The sequence below is a fragment of the Pleurodeles waltl genome, chromosome 4_2 (genome assembly GCF_031143425.1).
Source record: "Pleurodeles waltl isolate 20211129_DDA chromosome 4_2, aPleWal1.hap1.20221129, whole genome shotgun sequence".
NCBI lineage: Eukaryota > Metazoa > Chordata > Amphibia > Caudata > Salamandridae > Pleurodeles > Pleurodeles waltl.
In genome coordinates this window covers 1052189193-1052202782 of record NC_090443.1, presented here as the reverse complement: position 1 = coordinate 1052202782, position 13590 = coordinate 1052189193, and the positions used below count along the sequence as shown (strand labels likewise).

The 13590-nt window shown below is 48.1% G+C and overlaps 1 protein-coding gene across 4 annotated transcripts in view; it reads right to left on the bottom strand.

Annotated features, from left to right (window-relative positions):
- The window catches only part of SMTNL1 (smoothelin like 1), a 124713-nt gene that overhangs the window by 25902 nt on the left and 85221 nt on the right, over positions 1 to 13590 (bottom strand). For all 4 annotated transcript variants that reach the window (XM_069233056.1, XM_069233055.1, XM_069233058.1 and 1 more), the window contains exons 5-6: positions 6510 to 6638; positions 4120 to 4234 (exon numbers count right to left, since the gene is read on the bottom strand). In XM_069233056.1, coding sequence (XP_069089157.1) covers positions 4120 to 4234; positions 6510 to 6638 — 244 coding nt within the window. The remainder of the gene's footprint in view (positions 1 to 4119; positions 4235 to 6509; positions 6639 to 13590) is intronic.

Sequence of the window (13590 nt, the reverse complement as noted above, 5' to 3'; positions counted from 1 at the left end):
GTGAACTTTGCTGTGTGTCCTGCTTGAGAAAGTTTTCCAAGGGTTTGGAGTAGAGCATGTCTCCTGTTGGAAGTCTCAGGGACACCAAAACCTTCAGTTTCCTCGACCTTCAGCACTGGGAACTGTGTGTTTTGTGCTGTTCAAGAGGAGAAACCACTGCGATGCTGCCAACAGTGCCGCTGGCCTGCACCCTGGTCTCACCGAAGTCGTCATCAGACGACTTCACTGAGCCGCTGCTCGCACCACGACCTGAGGGCCCCGCACCCCAGCATTGCCTGCTCACACCACAGCCTGGGCCTCCCCAGCGACGAGGCTCCTGCTGACACCGGCGCTGCTCCTTGCACCTTGGCCTGTGGACACCGCTCGTGAGGAGCACGAAGCACCATCCCGTACCGCAGCCCCGGTCTACCGACACCAGCACCATTGACTCCAGTCTCATCACCAGGCATCCCTGCCTGCACCGTGGCCTGTGGACTCCGCTCGTGAGGGTCACGAAGTACCATTCCGTCCCACACCGCTGGCTTGGGCCTACTGATGACAGCGCTTCCACAACGACGCCGCCGCTGCCTGTACCGTGATCTGTGGACACTACACATCACACCGCCCCCTTCACACCGCACCCCTGGTATCACCGACGACACTGGACGAACGTCACCGAGCCGATGCCTGCACCGTGACTTGTGGGCACATCTTCCTACTTCACACCGCAGCCCCGACACCATCCACGCCGGCGCACTTGACTTCATCAGCCTGGAGTTCGATCTGCAACGCGTGTGACTTCAAGGGCCCGACGACTCCCGCACCAACTCTGGAACCGACACCGCGACGCCAGCAACATGGCTCTCCGGAGCTCACTGCAAGGATCACGATGCCCTGCAAATCCAAGGTACTGTTTGCGGGTCTCCATTACACCGTAGCTGGCTCACGACACCGCAGCTGTCCTGAACTGTTGATTTTGTTGATCACGACGGCGTGATAGCCCCAGTTGGAGCTATCGACTTCAAGGAACTGTATTTTTGAGTAAATCTTGTAGAATTCATATTTTTTATTACAGTATTTTGGATTTTTATCGTATTTGGTCTTGTTTTATTTAGATACATTTTGGCTATTTTTCTAAAACTGGTGTGGTGTTTTCACTTATTACTGTGTGTTATGTGCACATGCTTTACACATTGCTTCTGAGAAAAGCCTGACTGCTCATGCCAAGCTACCAAGGGGTTGAGCAGGGGTTATCTGAGCGGGTATCTCCCTTATCCTGACTAGAGTGAGGGTCCCTACTTGGACAGGGTTCAAACCGACTGACAACTAGAGACCCCATTTCTAACACTTATCTTTTAATCACTTTCTCCCTCCCATATTATGATCCCTCTGTCTTTCCTTCCTTCTTCCTCCCATCTCTTTCTCACAATCCCTCTTTACTTCCTCCTAACTTTAGATCTGTATCCAACATCCAGATCCTCTCTCTAACTTCCCTCCCCATTTCTTGATTGCTTTCTCTACCCCCCTATGCTGCTTCTCATCTCTTGATCCCTCTTTATATAATCTATTCCATATCTTAATTCTTTTCTCTGCTGTCTACTTCACTCTTTCCTCCCTCCAGCTTTTGATTCCTGTCTTAGTCCACTGCCCATCACGTGACTCCTGTCTTTATCCTCCCTCCCATCTCTTCATCACTCTCTCAGGCCATTCTCTTCTCTCTTCTCCATTCTTTGATTCCTGTCTCTCTTCTGCCTCCCATTTACTGGTCAAGCTTTCCATCCCTCTTTCCTCCCTCACACTTTTCAATCACTCTCGTTATCATTTTTACATGCTTTGCAACCTCTTTACTTCCTCCCATTTGTTGATCATTGTCCCTCTTTACTTCCTCCTATCTCTTGATCACCGTCTCTTTTTACTTCCTCCCATCTCTTGATCACCGTCTCTCTTTACTTCCTCCCATCTGTTGATCACTGTCCCTCTTTTCTTTCTCCCATCTGTTGATCACTGTCCCTCTTTACTTCCTCCTGTCTCTTGATCACTGTCACTCTTTACTTCCTCCCGTCTCTTGATCACTGTCCCTCTTTACTTCATCCCATCTGTTGATCACTGTCCCTCTTTACTTCCTCCCATTTGTTGATCACTGTCCCTCGTTACTTCCTCCCATTTGTTGATCACTCTCTCTCTTTACTTCCTCCCATCTCTTGATCGCTCTCTCTTTACTTCCTCCCATCTCTTGATCGCCATCTCTCTTTACTTCCTCCCATCTCTTGATCGCCGTCTCTCTTTGCTTCCTCCCATCTCTTGATCACTGTCTCTCTTTACTTCCTCCCATCTCTTGATCGCTGTCTCTCTTTACTTCCTCCCAACACTTTATCACTGTCCCTCTTTACTTCCTCCCATCTCTTGATCGCTGTCTCTCTTTACTTCCTCCCATCTCTTGATCACTGTCTCTCTTTACTTCCTCCCATCTCTTGATCGCTGTCTCTCTTTACTTCCTCCCAACACTTTATCACTGTCCCTCTTTACTTCCTCCCATCTCTTGATCGCTGTCTCTCTTTACTTCCTCCCATCTCTTGATCACTGTCCCTCTTTACTTCCTCCCATCTCTTGATCACTGTCTCTCTTTACTTCCTCCCATCTCTTGATCTCTGTCTCTCTTTACTTCCTCCCATCTCTTGATTGCTGTCGCTCTTTACTTGCTCCCGTCTCTTGATCGCTGTCTCTCTCTTTACTTCCTCCCCATTTGTCGACCTCTACTTCCTCATCAGCCTCATCATCTGTTGACCACCCTCTATCCATTGTCTCTACCTCCTCACTTCTCCTTCCTCATCTGTTGACCACTTTCTATCCATCTTGTTTACCTCTTTACTCCTTCCCCATATGGTGCCTCCCTGCTACTCCACCGTCTTTTGACCCCACACTACCCGTCTTCTCTACCTCCTCTCTTCTTCTTCCCCGTCTGTTGACCACTCTCTACCCATCTTCTCTACCTCCTCTCTTCTTCTTCCTTGTCTGTTGACCACACTCTATCCGTCTTCTCTACCTCCTCTCTTCTTCTTCCCTGTCTGTTGACCGCTCTCTACCCGTCTTCTCTACCTCCTCTCTTCTTCTTCCCCGTCTGTTGACCACTCTCTACCCATCTTCTCTACCTCCTCTATTCTTCTTCCCCGTCTGTTGACCACTCTCTACCCATCTTCTCAACCTCCTCTCTTCTTCTTCTTCCTTGTCTGTTGACCACACTCTACCCATCTTCTCTACCTCCTCTCTTTTTCTTCCCCATCTGTTGACTGCTCCCTACCCATCTTCTCTACCTCCTCTCTTCTTCTTCCCTGTCTGTTGACCGCTCTCTACCCATCTTCTCTACCTCCTCTCTTCTTCTTCCCTGTCTGTTGACCACTCTCTACCCGTCTTCTCTACCTCCTCTATTCTTCTTCCCCATCGGTTGACCACTCTCTACCCATCTTCTCTACCTCCTCTCTTCTTCTTCTTCCCCATCTGTTGACAGATACAGGCGTAGTAAATTTTATATATGCTGCTTTTGGAATACGAAATATGTATCAATAATGTTTTTATTAATTTAATGATCATAAAATTTGTATGTTTGTATTTATTGGATGTCTTTTATGGTCTATTTTGTACCGAATAAAGTAAATTGATGATGATGATGACTGCTCTCTAACCATCTTCTCTACCTCCTCTCTTCTTCCCCATCTGTTGACCGCTCTCTACCCATCTTCTCTACCTCCTCTCTTCTTCTTCCCTGTCTGTTGACCGCTCTCTACCCATCTTCTCTATCTCCTCTCTTCTTCTTCCCCGTCTGTTGACCACACTCTATCCATCTTCTCTACCTCCTCTCTTCTTCTTCCCCGTCTGTTGACCACACTCTACCCATCTTCTCTACCTCCTCTCTCCTTCTTCCCCGTCTGTTGACCACACTCTACCCATCTTCTCTACCTCCTCTCTTCTTCTTTCCCATCTGTTGACCGCTCTCTACCCATCTTCTCTACCTCCTCTCTTCTTCTTCCCCATCTGTTGACCACTCTCTCCCCATCTTCTCTACCTCCTCTCTTCTTCTTCCCTGTCTGTTGACCACTCTCTACCCAGCTTCTCTACCTCCTCATGTTCCTCTTCTCTTCTTACCTCGTAGTCCCTTGTCTTGGCCTTGCACCACTCCAGCAGCATGTTCTTCACTCCAGAGGCCCCGAAGCTGGTGGATCGCTGAACTTTGACACCTGGAGCGGGCCCGGCTGCGGGGCTGTGGGTATCGAGAAGACCCTTGTTAGACTAAGCTGAGAACGCATTCACTCTCACGCTCCACTCATACATACAGATGTTGGATCTCTACACTGAGCAGTGGTCTCAAGCCTCGCTGTGAGGTACAGGTGCCCCTTCCCTTGAGGCGGTCAGCGATGGGCCACACATTAGGTGCCTCTATAAGGGTTCTCTTGCACTTATCAAAGCTTGGAAGAGGAGGTTTTCTAAAGGTAATCTGCAGACCCAGTGAGTCTCAACTAGACATACCTCATGAATATTAATAAGATAGGTTGCAATTTGCGACCCATTAAGAATCACTAAAATCACAGGAATGGTAGTCTGCTGGGGTCAGCATACCACCATGTCTGTGTTTGCTTTTAAATAAAGCTTTTGTTTTAAATACAGCCTGTTTCCCTCAAAGGAAAATAAGATGTGTTTCAAAAAGAAAAATAAGAAGTTTTCTTTTCATTTTTTAAGAGTAGGCAGTGATCCGTGCTCCTTGGGGGCCCTTTCCCATTTGGGAATGCTTTACCACCTACCTGAAGTAGGCAGTAAAATCCAAATATTTTGCGACTTAAGTTCAGTGGCAAAACATTCTTAGATCCCACTGTAAGTCGCTATTAGAAAGGGATGCCCTTAACACGCCCCTTCCTAATAACGTTCTAATACTGAATCACTAACCCCTTTTGCAATTCGGTAATAGGGGCTACATGTACTATCGCAACATTGTGGTAGTTCCTAATTGCGACTTTTTGCGACTCACAATTAGGAAGTCGCCTTTTGCAGCCACTAAAAACTTTTGTACATGTGGCCCTATTTTACTGATTCTCAAAATAGGGTTTTGTATATTTCAAAGGATTTTTAGGGGTCACAACTGGCCTGATGCTGTGAATCGGACCATTTTCGATTCACCACTAAAACGTTTTGTACATCTGGTCCTTGATTTTTTTTTGTCTGGGCCTATGTACAGAGGCGTAACTTCTGTTGTGTTTCCATGGGTGCATGGGAGGGAAACCCAGGGGCACTTGACCAAGGGAACATGTGGGTTAAAACACCGCTGCTGTGTGAGCGATACTTCATTAATTAAATAAACCTTCCCTTCTTATGAGCAAATGTTTTGAATTTAGCACCAATCAGTTAACCAGACCTCCCTTTGTAGATGCCAGAAGGTAGCCACAGACTTTGCACCTTCTTAGGGTACATGCCCCTGGGCCTGCTGGGAAGTATCCTCTGAAGAAAACGCCCTGAGTACGCAGGCCTTGTCCCTGGCATTGACCCAGGAGCACTGTAACCTACCCTGCAGTGTCCTGGGACAGTAGGCTCAGGAAGTTGCCTGCTGGAAGCCATGTGCTCTCTGCAGTGAAGCAGGCACCCGACACCTGCGTGGCACCACGTGAATACCCGGCACCTGTGTGGCATCATGTGGATACCTGGCACCTGCGTGGCACCACGTGGATACCTGGCACCTGCGTGGCACCATGTGAATACCAGGCACCTGCGTGGCACCATGTGAATACCCGGCACCTGTGTGGCATCATGTGGATACCTGGCACCTGCGTGGCACCACGTGGATACCTGGCACCTGAGTGGCACCCCGCTGATACCCGGCACCTGTGTGGCACCCCGTTGATACCCGGCACCTGTGTGGCACAACGTGGATACCCGGCACCACGTGGATACCCGGCACCTGCGTGGCACCATAGCCCGACTATTTGTGGGACTGTTTATATATTTCAGCTAGCCAGTGCCACTGCCCATTGTTAGAATATCTATTGCAAACTCCTTGAAGCTGTGCTCAAGGCACTGGCCAGGAAACGTTTGGCTCTTCTATCTCATTCTTCCAGTTTTCTCTCTCATCCTTTCTCTCTGTGTCTCTCACTCCTTTCAGTCAGTCGCCCACTCTCCCTCCAGTCCCTCTTGTCCTCCATCGCTTGCTGTGGCACGATCTCTCACCCTCCTTTCCTTTTGTCTCTCATTCTCTAGTCTCTCTTGTGCTCGTCTCTCTCCCTCTCTTTCCCTAAGTCTCTAACCCTCCCCCCAGTCACTGTCTCATTCTCCATCTCTTTCTTTCGCTATGTGTCTCCCGTCTCTTTCCCCGAGGCTCCCACAGGGTGCACAATGAGGGGTTTCTGACATGCTGACCCCCACTCTTCTTGACATACTCAACCCCACGCTCCTGACAGTCACCCCCATAGTCTCTGGCATACACCCCCCACACTCCCTGGCATACTCACACCCACATCCCTTGATACCGCCTCACTCACGGACATACTCACCCCCCAAACTTCTCCATGATAGCTTTGCGGGACTGACTCCCATAGGACTTGGGGATGGTGCGGGAGCGTCCAACATCTCTCTTCTTCTTCTCAGGGGCAGGGGGCTTGTCCGTCTCCCCAGGCTCCGTCCTAAGGACAAGGACAACAAGATGTCCAACAGGAGTAGATTCTTTTGTACATACTGTAGTCCCTTAGGCCTGTGCTCACTAGGACCCTGCGGCCGTGGGCGGACTCAATGAAGGGATTACGCAATCATTCCGGGAGCTGTTAAGGTCTGGTCTTTAATGGTTGTGAGATAATAAGTCAGTTGGATGTTGTACGCTGATGAATAAAGACGTGAACTACGAGCTCCGTGTATGGAGCGCTCTTCTGCATGCTCCCCGGCTGGGAAGGATGGGACACCTTCTTGCTATAACAAACTGAGACCGAGTAGGGTATAGAGGTTTGCTGAGTTGCTGCTGGCATGTTTGGTGGTGCTTTTCTGCTATTTATGGTTTTGGGAAATGCTTTGCTACTGTTTATGGTGCTCAGTGGTGCTTTGCATTCTAGGGGGTGCGTTATTGCTGTTTTGGTGTTGGGAGGTGCTTTACTGTTGTTTATGGAGCTGAGAGGTGTTGAGATGCTCTTTACAGTATTAGGAGGTGTTTTACATGTTAGGAGGTGCTCTGCTGCTGTTTGCCGTGTTGGGAGGTTCTTTGTTGCTAATAATGCTGTTGGAAGGTGCTATGCTCCTCTTTATGGTGGTAAGAGGTCCTTTGCATGTTAGGTGTTGCTTTGTTGCTATATATGTGGTTGGGAAGTGGTTTACTGTTGTTTATGGAGGTAGGAGGTGCTTTGCTGCTATATGTGTTAGAAGGTGCTCCTCTGCAATGTATTGTGTTAGAAGTAAATTGCAGCTGTTTATTTGGAAATGATTTACTAGTGGTTATGGCGTTGGAAGATACTGTGCTGCAGGTTATGGTGGCATGAGGTGCTTTGAATGATAGGAGGTGCTGGTGGGAGGTGGTGTTTTCTGCTGTAAGGTCTTAGGAGGTGCTGGTTTGCTGTTTATGGTGGTAGGTGGTGCTTTCTGGTGTAAGGTTGCTAGGATGCTGTGTTGCTGTTTAAGGTAGTAGGCAGTGCTTTCTGCTGTAAGGTGCTAGGAGGTGCTTTGTTGCTGTTTAAGGTGGTAGGTGGGTCTTTCTGGTGTAAGGTGTTAGGAGGTGCTTTGTTGCTGTTTATAGTGGTAGGTTGCTGGAGGTGCTGTATTGCTGTTTAAGGTGGTAGGTGGTGCTTTCTGCTGTAAGGTGCTAGGAGGTGCTTTGTTGCTGTTTAAGGTGGGAGGTGGATCTTTCTGGTGTAAGGTGCTAGGAGGTGCTGTGTTGCTGTTTAAGTTGATAGGTGGTGTTTTTTGCTGTAAGGGCCTAGGAGGTGCTGTTTATGGAGGTAGGTGGTGCTTTCTGCTGTAAGGTGCTAGGAAGTGCTGTGTTGTTGTTTAAGGTGGTAGGTGGTGCTTTCTGCTGTAAGGTGCTAGGAGGTGCTTTGTTTCTGTTTATGGTTTTAGGTGATGCTTTCTGCTGTAAGGTGCTAGGAGGTGGTTTGTTGCTGCTTATGGTGGTCGGTGGTGCTTTCTGCTGTAAGGTGCTAGGAGTTGCTGTGTTGCTGTTTATGGTGGTAGGTGGTGCTTTCTGCTGTAAGGTGCTAGGAGGTGCTTTTTTGCTGTTTAGGGTGATACTTTCTGGTGTAAGGTGCTAGGAGGTGCTACGTTGCTGTTTATGGTGGTAGGTAGTGCTTTCTGCTGTAAGGTGCTAGGAGATGCTTTGTTGCTGTTTAGGGTGATACTTTCTGCTGTAAGGTGCTAGGAGGTGCTATGTTGCTGTTTAAGGTGGTAGGTGGTGCTTTCTGCTGTAAGGTGCTAGGAGGTGCTATGTTGCTGTTTAACATGGTAGGTGGTGCTTTCTGCTGTAAGGTGCTAGGAGGTGCTGTGTTGCTGTTTATGGTTGTAGGTGGTGCTTTCTGCTGTAATGTGCTAGGAGGTGCTTTGTTGCTGTTTATGGTTTAGGTGGTGCTTTCTGCTGTAAGGAGCTAGGAGGTGCTTTGTTGCTGTTTACGGTGGTAGGTGGTGCTTTCTTGTGTAAGGTGCTAGGAGGCGCTTTGTTGCTGTTTATGGTGGTAGGTGGTGCTTTCTGCTGTAAGGTGCTAGGAGGTGCTTTGTTGCTGTTTAGGGTGATACTTTCTGCTGTAAGGTGCTAGGAGGTGCTATGTTGCTGTTTAAGGTGGTGGCGCTTTCTGCTGTATAGTACTAGGTGGTGATGTGTTGCTGTTTAAGGTAGTAGGTGGTGCTTTCTGCTGTAAGGTGCTAGGAGATGCTTTGTTGCTGTTTATGGTGGTAGGTGGTGCTTTCTGCTGTAAGGTGCTAGGAGGTGCTTTGTTGCTGTTTAGGGTGATACTTTCTGCTGTAAGGTGCTAGGAGGTGCTTTGTTGCTGTTTATGGTGGTAGGTGGTGCTTTCTGCTGTAAGGTGCTAGGAGGTGCTTTATTGCTGTTTAGGGTGATACTTTCTGCTGTAAGGTGCTAGGAGGTGCTATGTTGCTGTTTAAGGTGGGAGGTGGTGCTTCCTGCTGTAAGGTGCTAGGAGGTGCTTTGTTGCTGTTTAAGGTGGTAGGTGGTGCTTTCAGCTGTAAGGTGCTAGGCGGTGATGTGTTGCTGTTTACGGTGGTAGGTGGTGCTTTCTGCTGTAAGGTGTTAGGAGGTGCTTTGTTGCTGTTTATGGTGGTAGGTGGTGCTTTCTGCTGTAAGGTGCTAGGAGGTGCTTTGTTGCTGTTTAGGGTGATACTTTCTGCTGTAAGGTGCTAGGAGGTGCTTTGTTGCTGTTTATGGTGGTAGGTGGTGCTTTCTGCTGTAAGGTGCTAGGAGGTGCTTTGTTGCTGTTTAGGGTGATACTTTCTGCTGTAAGGTGCTAGGAGGTGCTATGTTGCTGTTTAAGGTGGGAGGTGGTGCTTTCTGCTGTAAGGTGCTAGGAGGTGCTTTGTTGCTGTTTATGGTGGTAGGTGGTGCTTTCTGGTGTAAGGTGCTAGGAGGTGCTTTGTTGCTGTTTATGGTTGTAGGTGGTGCTTTCGGCTGTAAGGAGCTAGGAGGAGCTTTGTTGCTGTTTACGGTGGTAGGTGGTGCTTTGTTGTGTAAGGTGCTAGGAGGTGCTTTGTTGCTGTTTATGGTGGTAGGTGGTGCTTTCTGGTGTAAGGTGCTAGGAGGTGCTTTGTTGCTGTTTATGGTTGTAGGTGGTGCTTTCTGCTGTAAGGAGCTAGGAGGTGCTTTGTTGCTGTTTACGGTGGTAGGTGGTGCTTTCTTGTGTAAGGTGCTAGGAGGTGCTGTGTTACTGTTTAAGGTGGTAGGTGGTGCTTTCTGCTGTAAGGTGCTAGGAGGTGCTTTGTTGCTGTTTAAGGTGGTAGGTGGGTCTTTCTGGTGTAAGGTGCTAGGAGGTGCTGTGTTGCTGTTTAAGTTGATAGGTGGTGTTTTCTGCTGTAAGGGCCTAGGAGGTGCTGTGTTGCTGTTTATGAGGTAGGTGGTGCTTTCTGCTGTAAGGTGCTAGGAGGTGCTTTGTTTCTGTTTATGGTGGTAGGTGGTGCTTTCTGCCGTAAGGTGCTAGGAGGTGGTTTGTTGCTGTTTGTGGTGGTAGGTGGTGCTTTCTGCTGTAAGGTGCTAGGAGGTGCTGTGTTGCTGTTTAAGGTGGTAGGTGGGTCTTTCTGGTGTAAGGTGCTAGGAGGTGCTTTGCTGCTGTTTACGGTGATACTTTCTGCTGTAAGGTCATAGGAGGTGCTGTATTGCTGTTTATGGTGGTAGGTGGTGCTTTCTGCTGTAAGGTGTTAGGAGGTGCTATGTTACTGTTTAAGGTGGTAGGTGGTTCTTTCTGCTGTAAGGTGCTAGGCGGTGATGTGTTGCTGTTTAAGGTGGTAGGTGGTGCTTTCTGCTGTAAGGTCCTAGGAGGTGCTGCGTTGCTGTTTATGGTGGTAGGTAGTGCTTTCTGCTATAAGATGCTAGGAGGTGCTTTGTTGCTGTTTATGGTGGTAGGTGGTGCTTTCTGCTGTAAGGTGCTAGGAGATGCTTTGTTGCTGTTTAGGGTGATACTTTCTGCTGTAAGGTGCTAGGAGGTGCTATGTTGCTGTTTAAGGTGGTAGGTGGTGCTTTCTGCTGTAAGGTGCTAGGAGGTGCTATGTTGCTGTTTAACATGGTAGGTGGTGCTTTCTGCTGTAAGGTGGTAGGAGGTGCTGTGTTGCTCTTTATGGTTGTAGGTGGTGCATTCTGCTGTAATGTGCTAGGAGGTGCTTTGTTGCTGTTTATGGTTGTAGGTGGTGCTTTCTGCTGTAAGGAGCTAGGAGGTGCTCTGTTGCTGTTTACGGTGGTAGGTGGTGCTTTCTTGTGTAAGGTGCTAGGAGGCGCTTTGTTGCTGTTTATGGTGGTAGGTGGTGCTTTCTGCTGTAAGGTGCTAGGAGGTGCTTTGTTGCTGTTTAGGGTGATACTTTCTGCTGTAAGGTGCTAGGAGGTGCTATGTTGCTGTTTAAGGTGGTGGCGCTTTCTGCTGTAAAGTGCTAGGAGGTGATTTGTTGCTGTTTAAGGTAGTAGGTGGTGCTTTCCGCTGTAAGGTGCTAGGAGGTGCTTTGTTGCTGTTTATGGTGGTAGGTGGTGCTTTCTGGTGAAAGGTGCTAGGAGCTACTTTGTTGCTTTTTATGGTATTAGAAGGTACGTTGCTGTTGCTTAAGTCTTAGAAGGTGCTTTCTATGGCATTGGGAGATGCTTTACTACTGTATTTTGCATACTTGCAGGTGCTTTCTTGCTGTTTATGGGGTTAGACAGTTTTGTGCAACAGTTTATTGCAGAAGGTGGTTGGGGTCTTTTTGTGTTCGGATTTGCTTTCAGGAGGTGCTTTATGCCACTATGTTATACTTTGCTCCTCTACAAGGGGTCGTCTGTGGTGTTAGCTGATAATGTCTGCTGTTCATAGAGTTAGCAGGTGCAGTGCTCCTGCAGCTGCTGTCCAAGCTGTTTGTGTGTGGTGTGTGTGCTATGTTGTTTCCAACGGTGTTGGCAGGTGTTGTCTTACTGTACATGCTAACCATTGTGTTAGCGTGTGCTGTGCTGCTGTGCTGCTGTGCTGCTGTCCATGGTGCTAGCAGGTGGTATGCTTATAGGCATGACGTTCAGGGTTCTGTGCGGATGGATGTGTTGTCCATGGTGCTTGCTCTGCTTTTCAGATGCTGTGCTGTGCTATGGGGTGTCTAGTGTTAGTTCGGAGGTGCTGCTAGGTCAGTGTTTTGGGCTCTGTGCTTCTGGTAGTGCATCTGTGGGTACTGATGTAGGTGATGTTTATGGTGAAATTGCATCCGCCGCTTAGGGCACCGCCCATCGTGTTAGTTGGTGCTGTTATTGGTGATAACAAAGGATCTACAGTCCCTGCTTTCAAGGCTCCTGTTCGTGTTGTTGGCAGCTATTGCCAGATGTTATGTGATCAACCTAAACAAGGGCCGTAAGAAGCAATACCAGGAGAGGGGCCATAGGCTCCACCCACATGTTAAACTCTGATTCCATCCATGACACGAACTGAATGGGGTAATGGTTCAGTCCACATCAGTTATTGTCTCTCTCGCCCTGTGAATGACAGCATTTTCCGATCACATGTACATACACTTGAAAATGAATGTTCTTGTGTCAGGGCTGGTTTTATTTTTTTCTACTTATGTTGTTGGGTTTGTGTATGTTTCATTGCAGCTGTCCCAGAGGGTGAATATAAGAATTAGTCAGTGGATGGACGAATGGATGCAAGAGTGCATAAACATGAGTGATAGAGTAAATGCATGAGGACTCATTGAGTGCCTAACCCCATCATTCTATTAATGACACAAAAGGCACTTTCGTTCATAAGTGAGACCTATTGGCATTGCCAATGCTCGTTTTGTTAGATGCCTGTGGAGCTGTCCATGATGTTAGCATCCCTGCCAAGTTGCCTACGCCCAGAAGTAGCTAGCTGTTCCCCTGTCACCATTTTGTCTTTACATCCTGGTACTTGTAGTCTTGTTTATTTCATTATAATACAAGTGGTACAAATCCCATAATGCAAAGCTAAAACCTGAACTGGAACACCTAGTCACTTGGCAGCTATGTTTTAGCAGGACCTGGCTGCTTTCCAAGGTGGGAGTGGGTGCTGTGTTGCTATGTGAGTTGTTCATCGGGTGAGTGATTGCTGTGCTAGTATGGCTGATATTTGTGGGGTTAGTGAGTGCTGTGTTGCTATGGAGCTGTTGATGGCGTTAGCGAGCTTTGTTGCTATAGCTGATGATAATGGTGTTAGCGAGTGCTTTGTTGTATTGCTATGGGAGCTGTTCATGGTTTTGCCGAGTGCTGTGTTGCTATGAGTGATGTTCATGGTGTTAGAGAGTGCTGTGTTGCTATGAGTGATGTTCATGGTGTTAGAGAGTGCTGTGTTGCTATGAGTGATGTTCATAGTGTTAGCAAGGGCTGTGTTGCTATGGGAGCTGTTCATGGTGTTAGCGAGCGCTGTGTTGCTATGGGAGCTGTTCATGGTGTTAGCTAGGGCTGTGTTACTATGAGTAATGTTCATGGTATTAGACAGCTCTGTGTTGCTATGGGAGCTGTCCATAGTGTTAGCAAGGGTTGTGTTAATATGGGTCCTGTTAACAAGCATGTTAGTATGGGAGCTGTTCATGATGTTGGCGAGCGCTGTATTGTGTTGCTATGGGAGCTGTTCATGGTGCTAGGCAGCGTTGTGTTGTGTTGCTATGGAAGCTGTTAATGGTGTTACTGAGTGCTGTCTTGCTATGGGAGCTGTTCATGGTGTTAGCTAGGGCTTTGTTGCTATGGGTGATGTTCATGGTGTTAGCAAGGGCTGTGTTGCTATGGGAGCTGTTCTTGGTGTTAGCGAGGGCTGTGTTGTGTTGCTATGGGAGCTGTTCATGGTGCCAGGGAGCACTGTGTTGTGTTGCTATGGGAGCTGTTCATGGTGTTACTGAGTGCTGTGTTGCTATAGCAAGGACTTTGTTGCTGTGGGTGATGTTCATGGTGTAAGCAAGCACTGTCCTGCTATAAGTGAT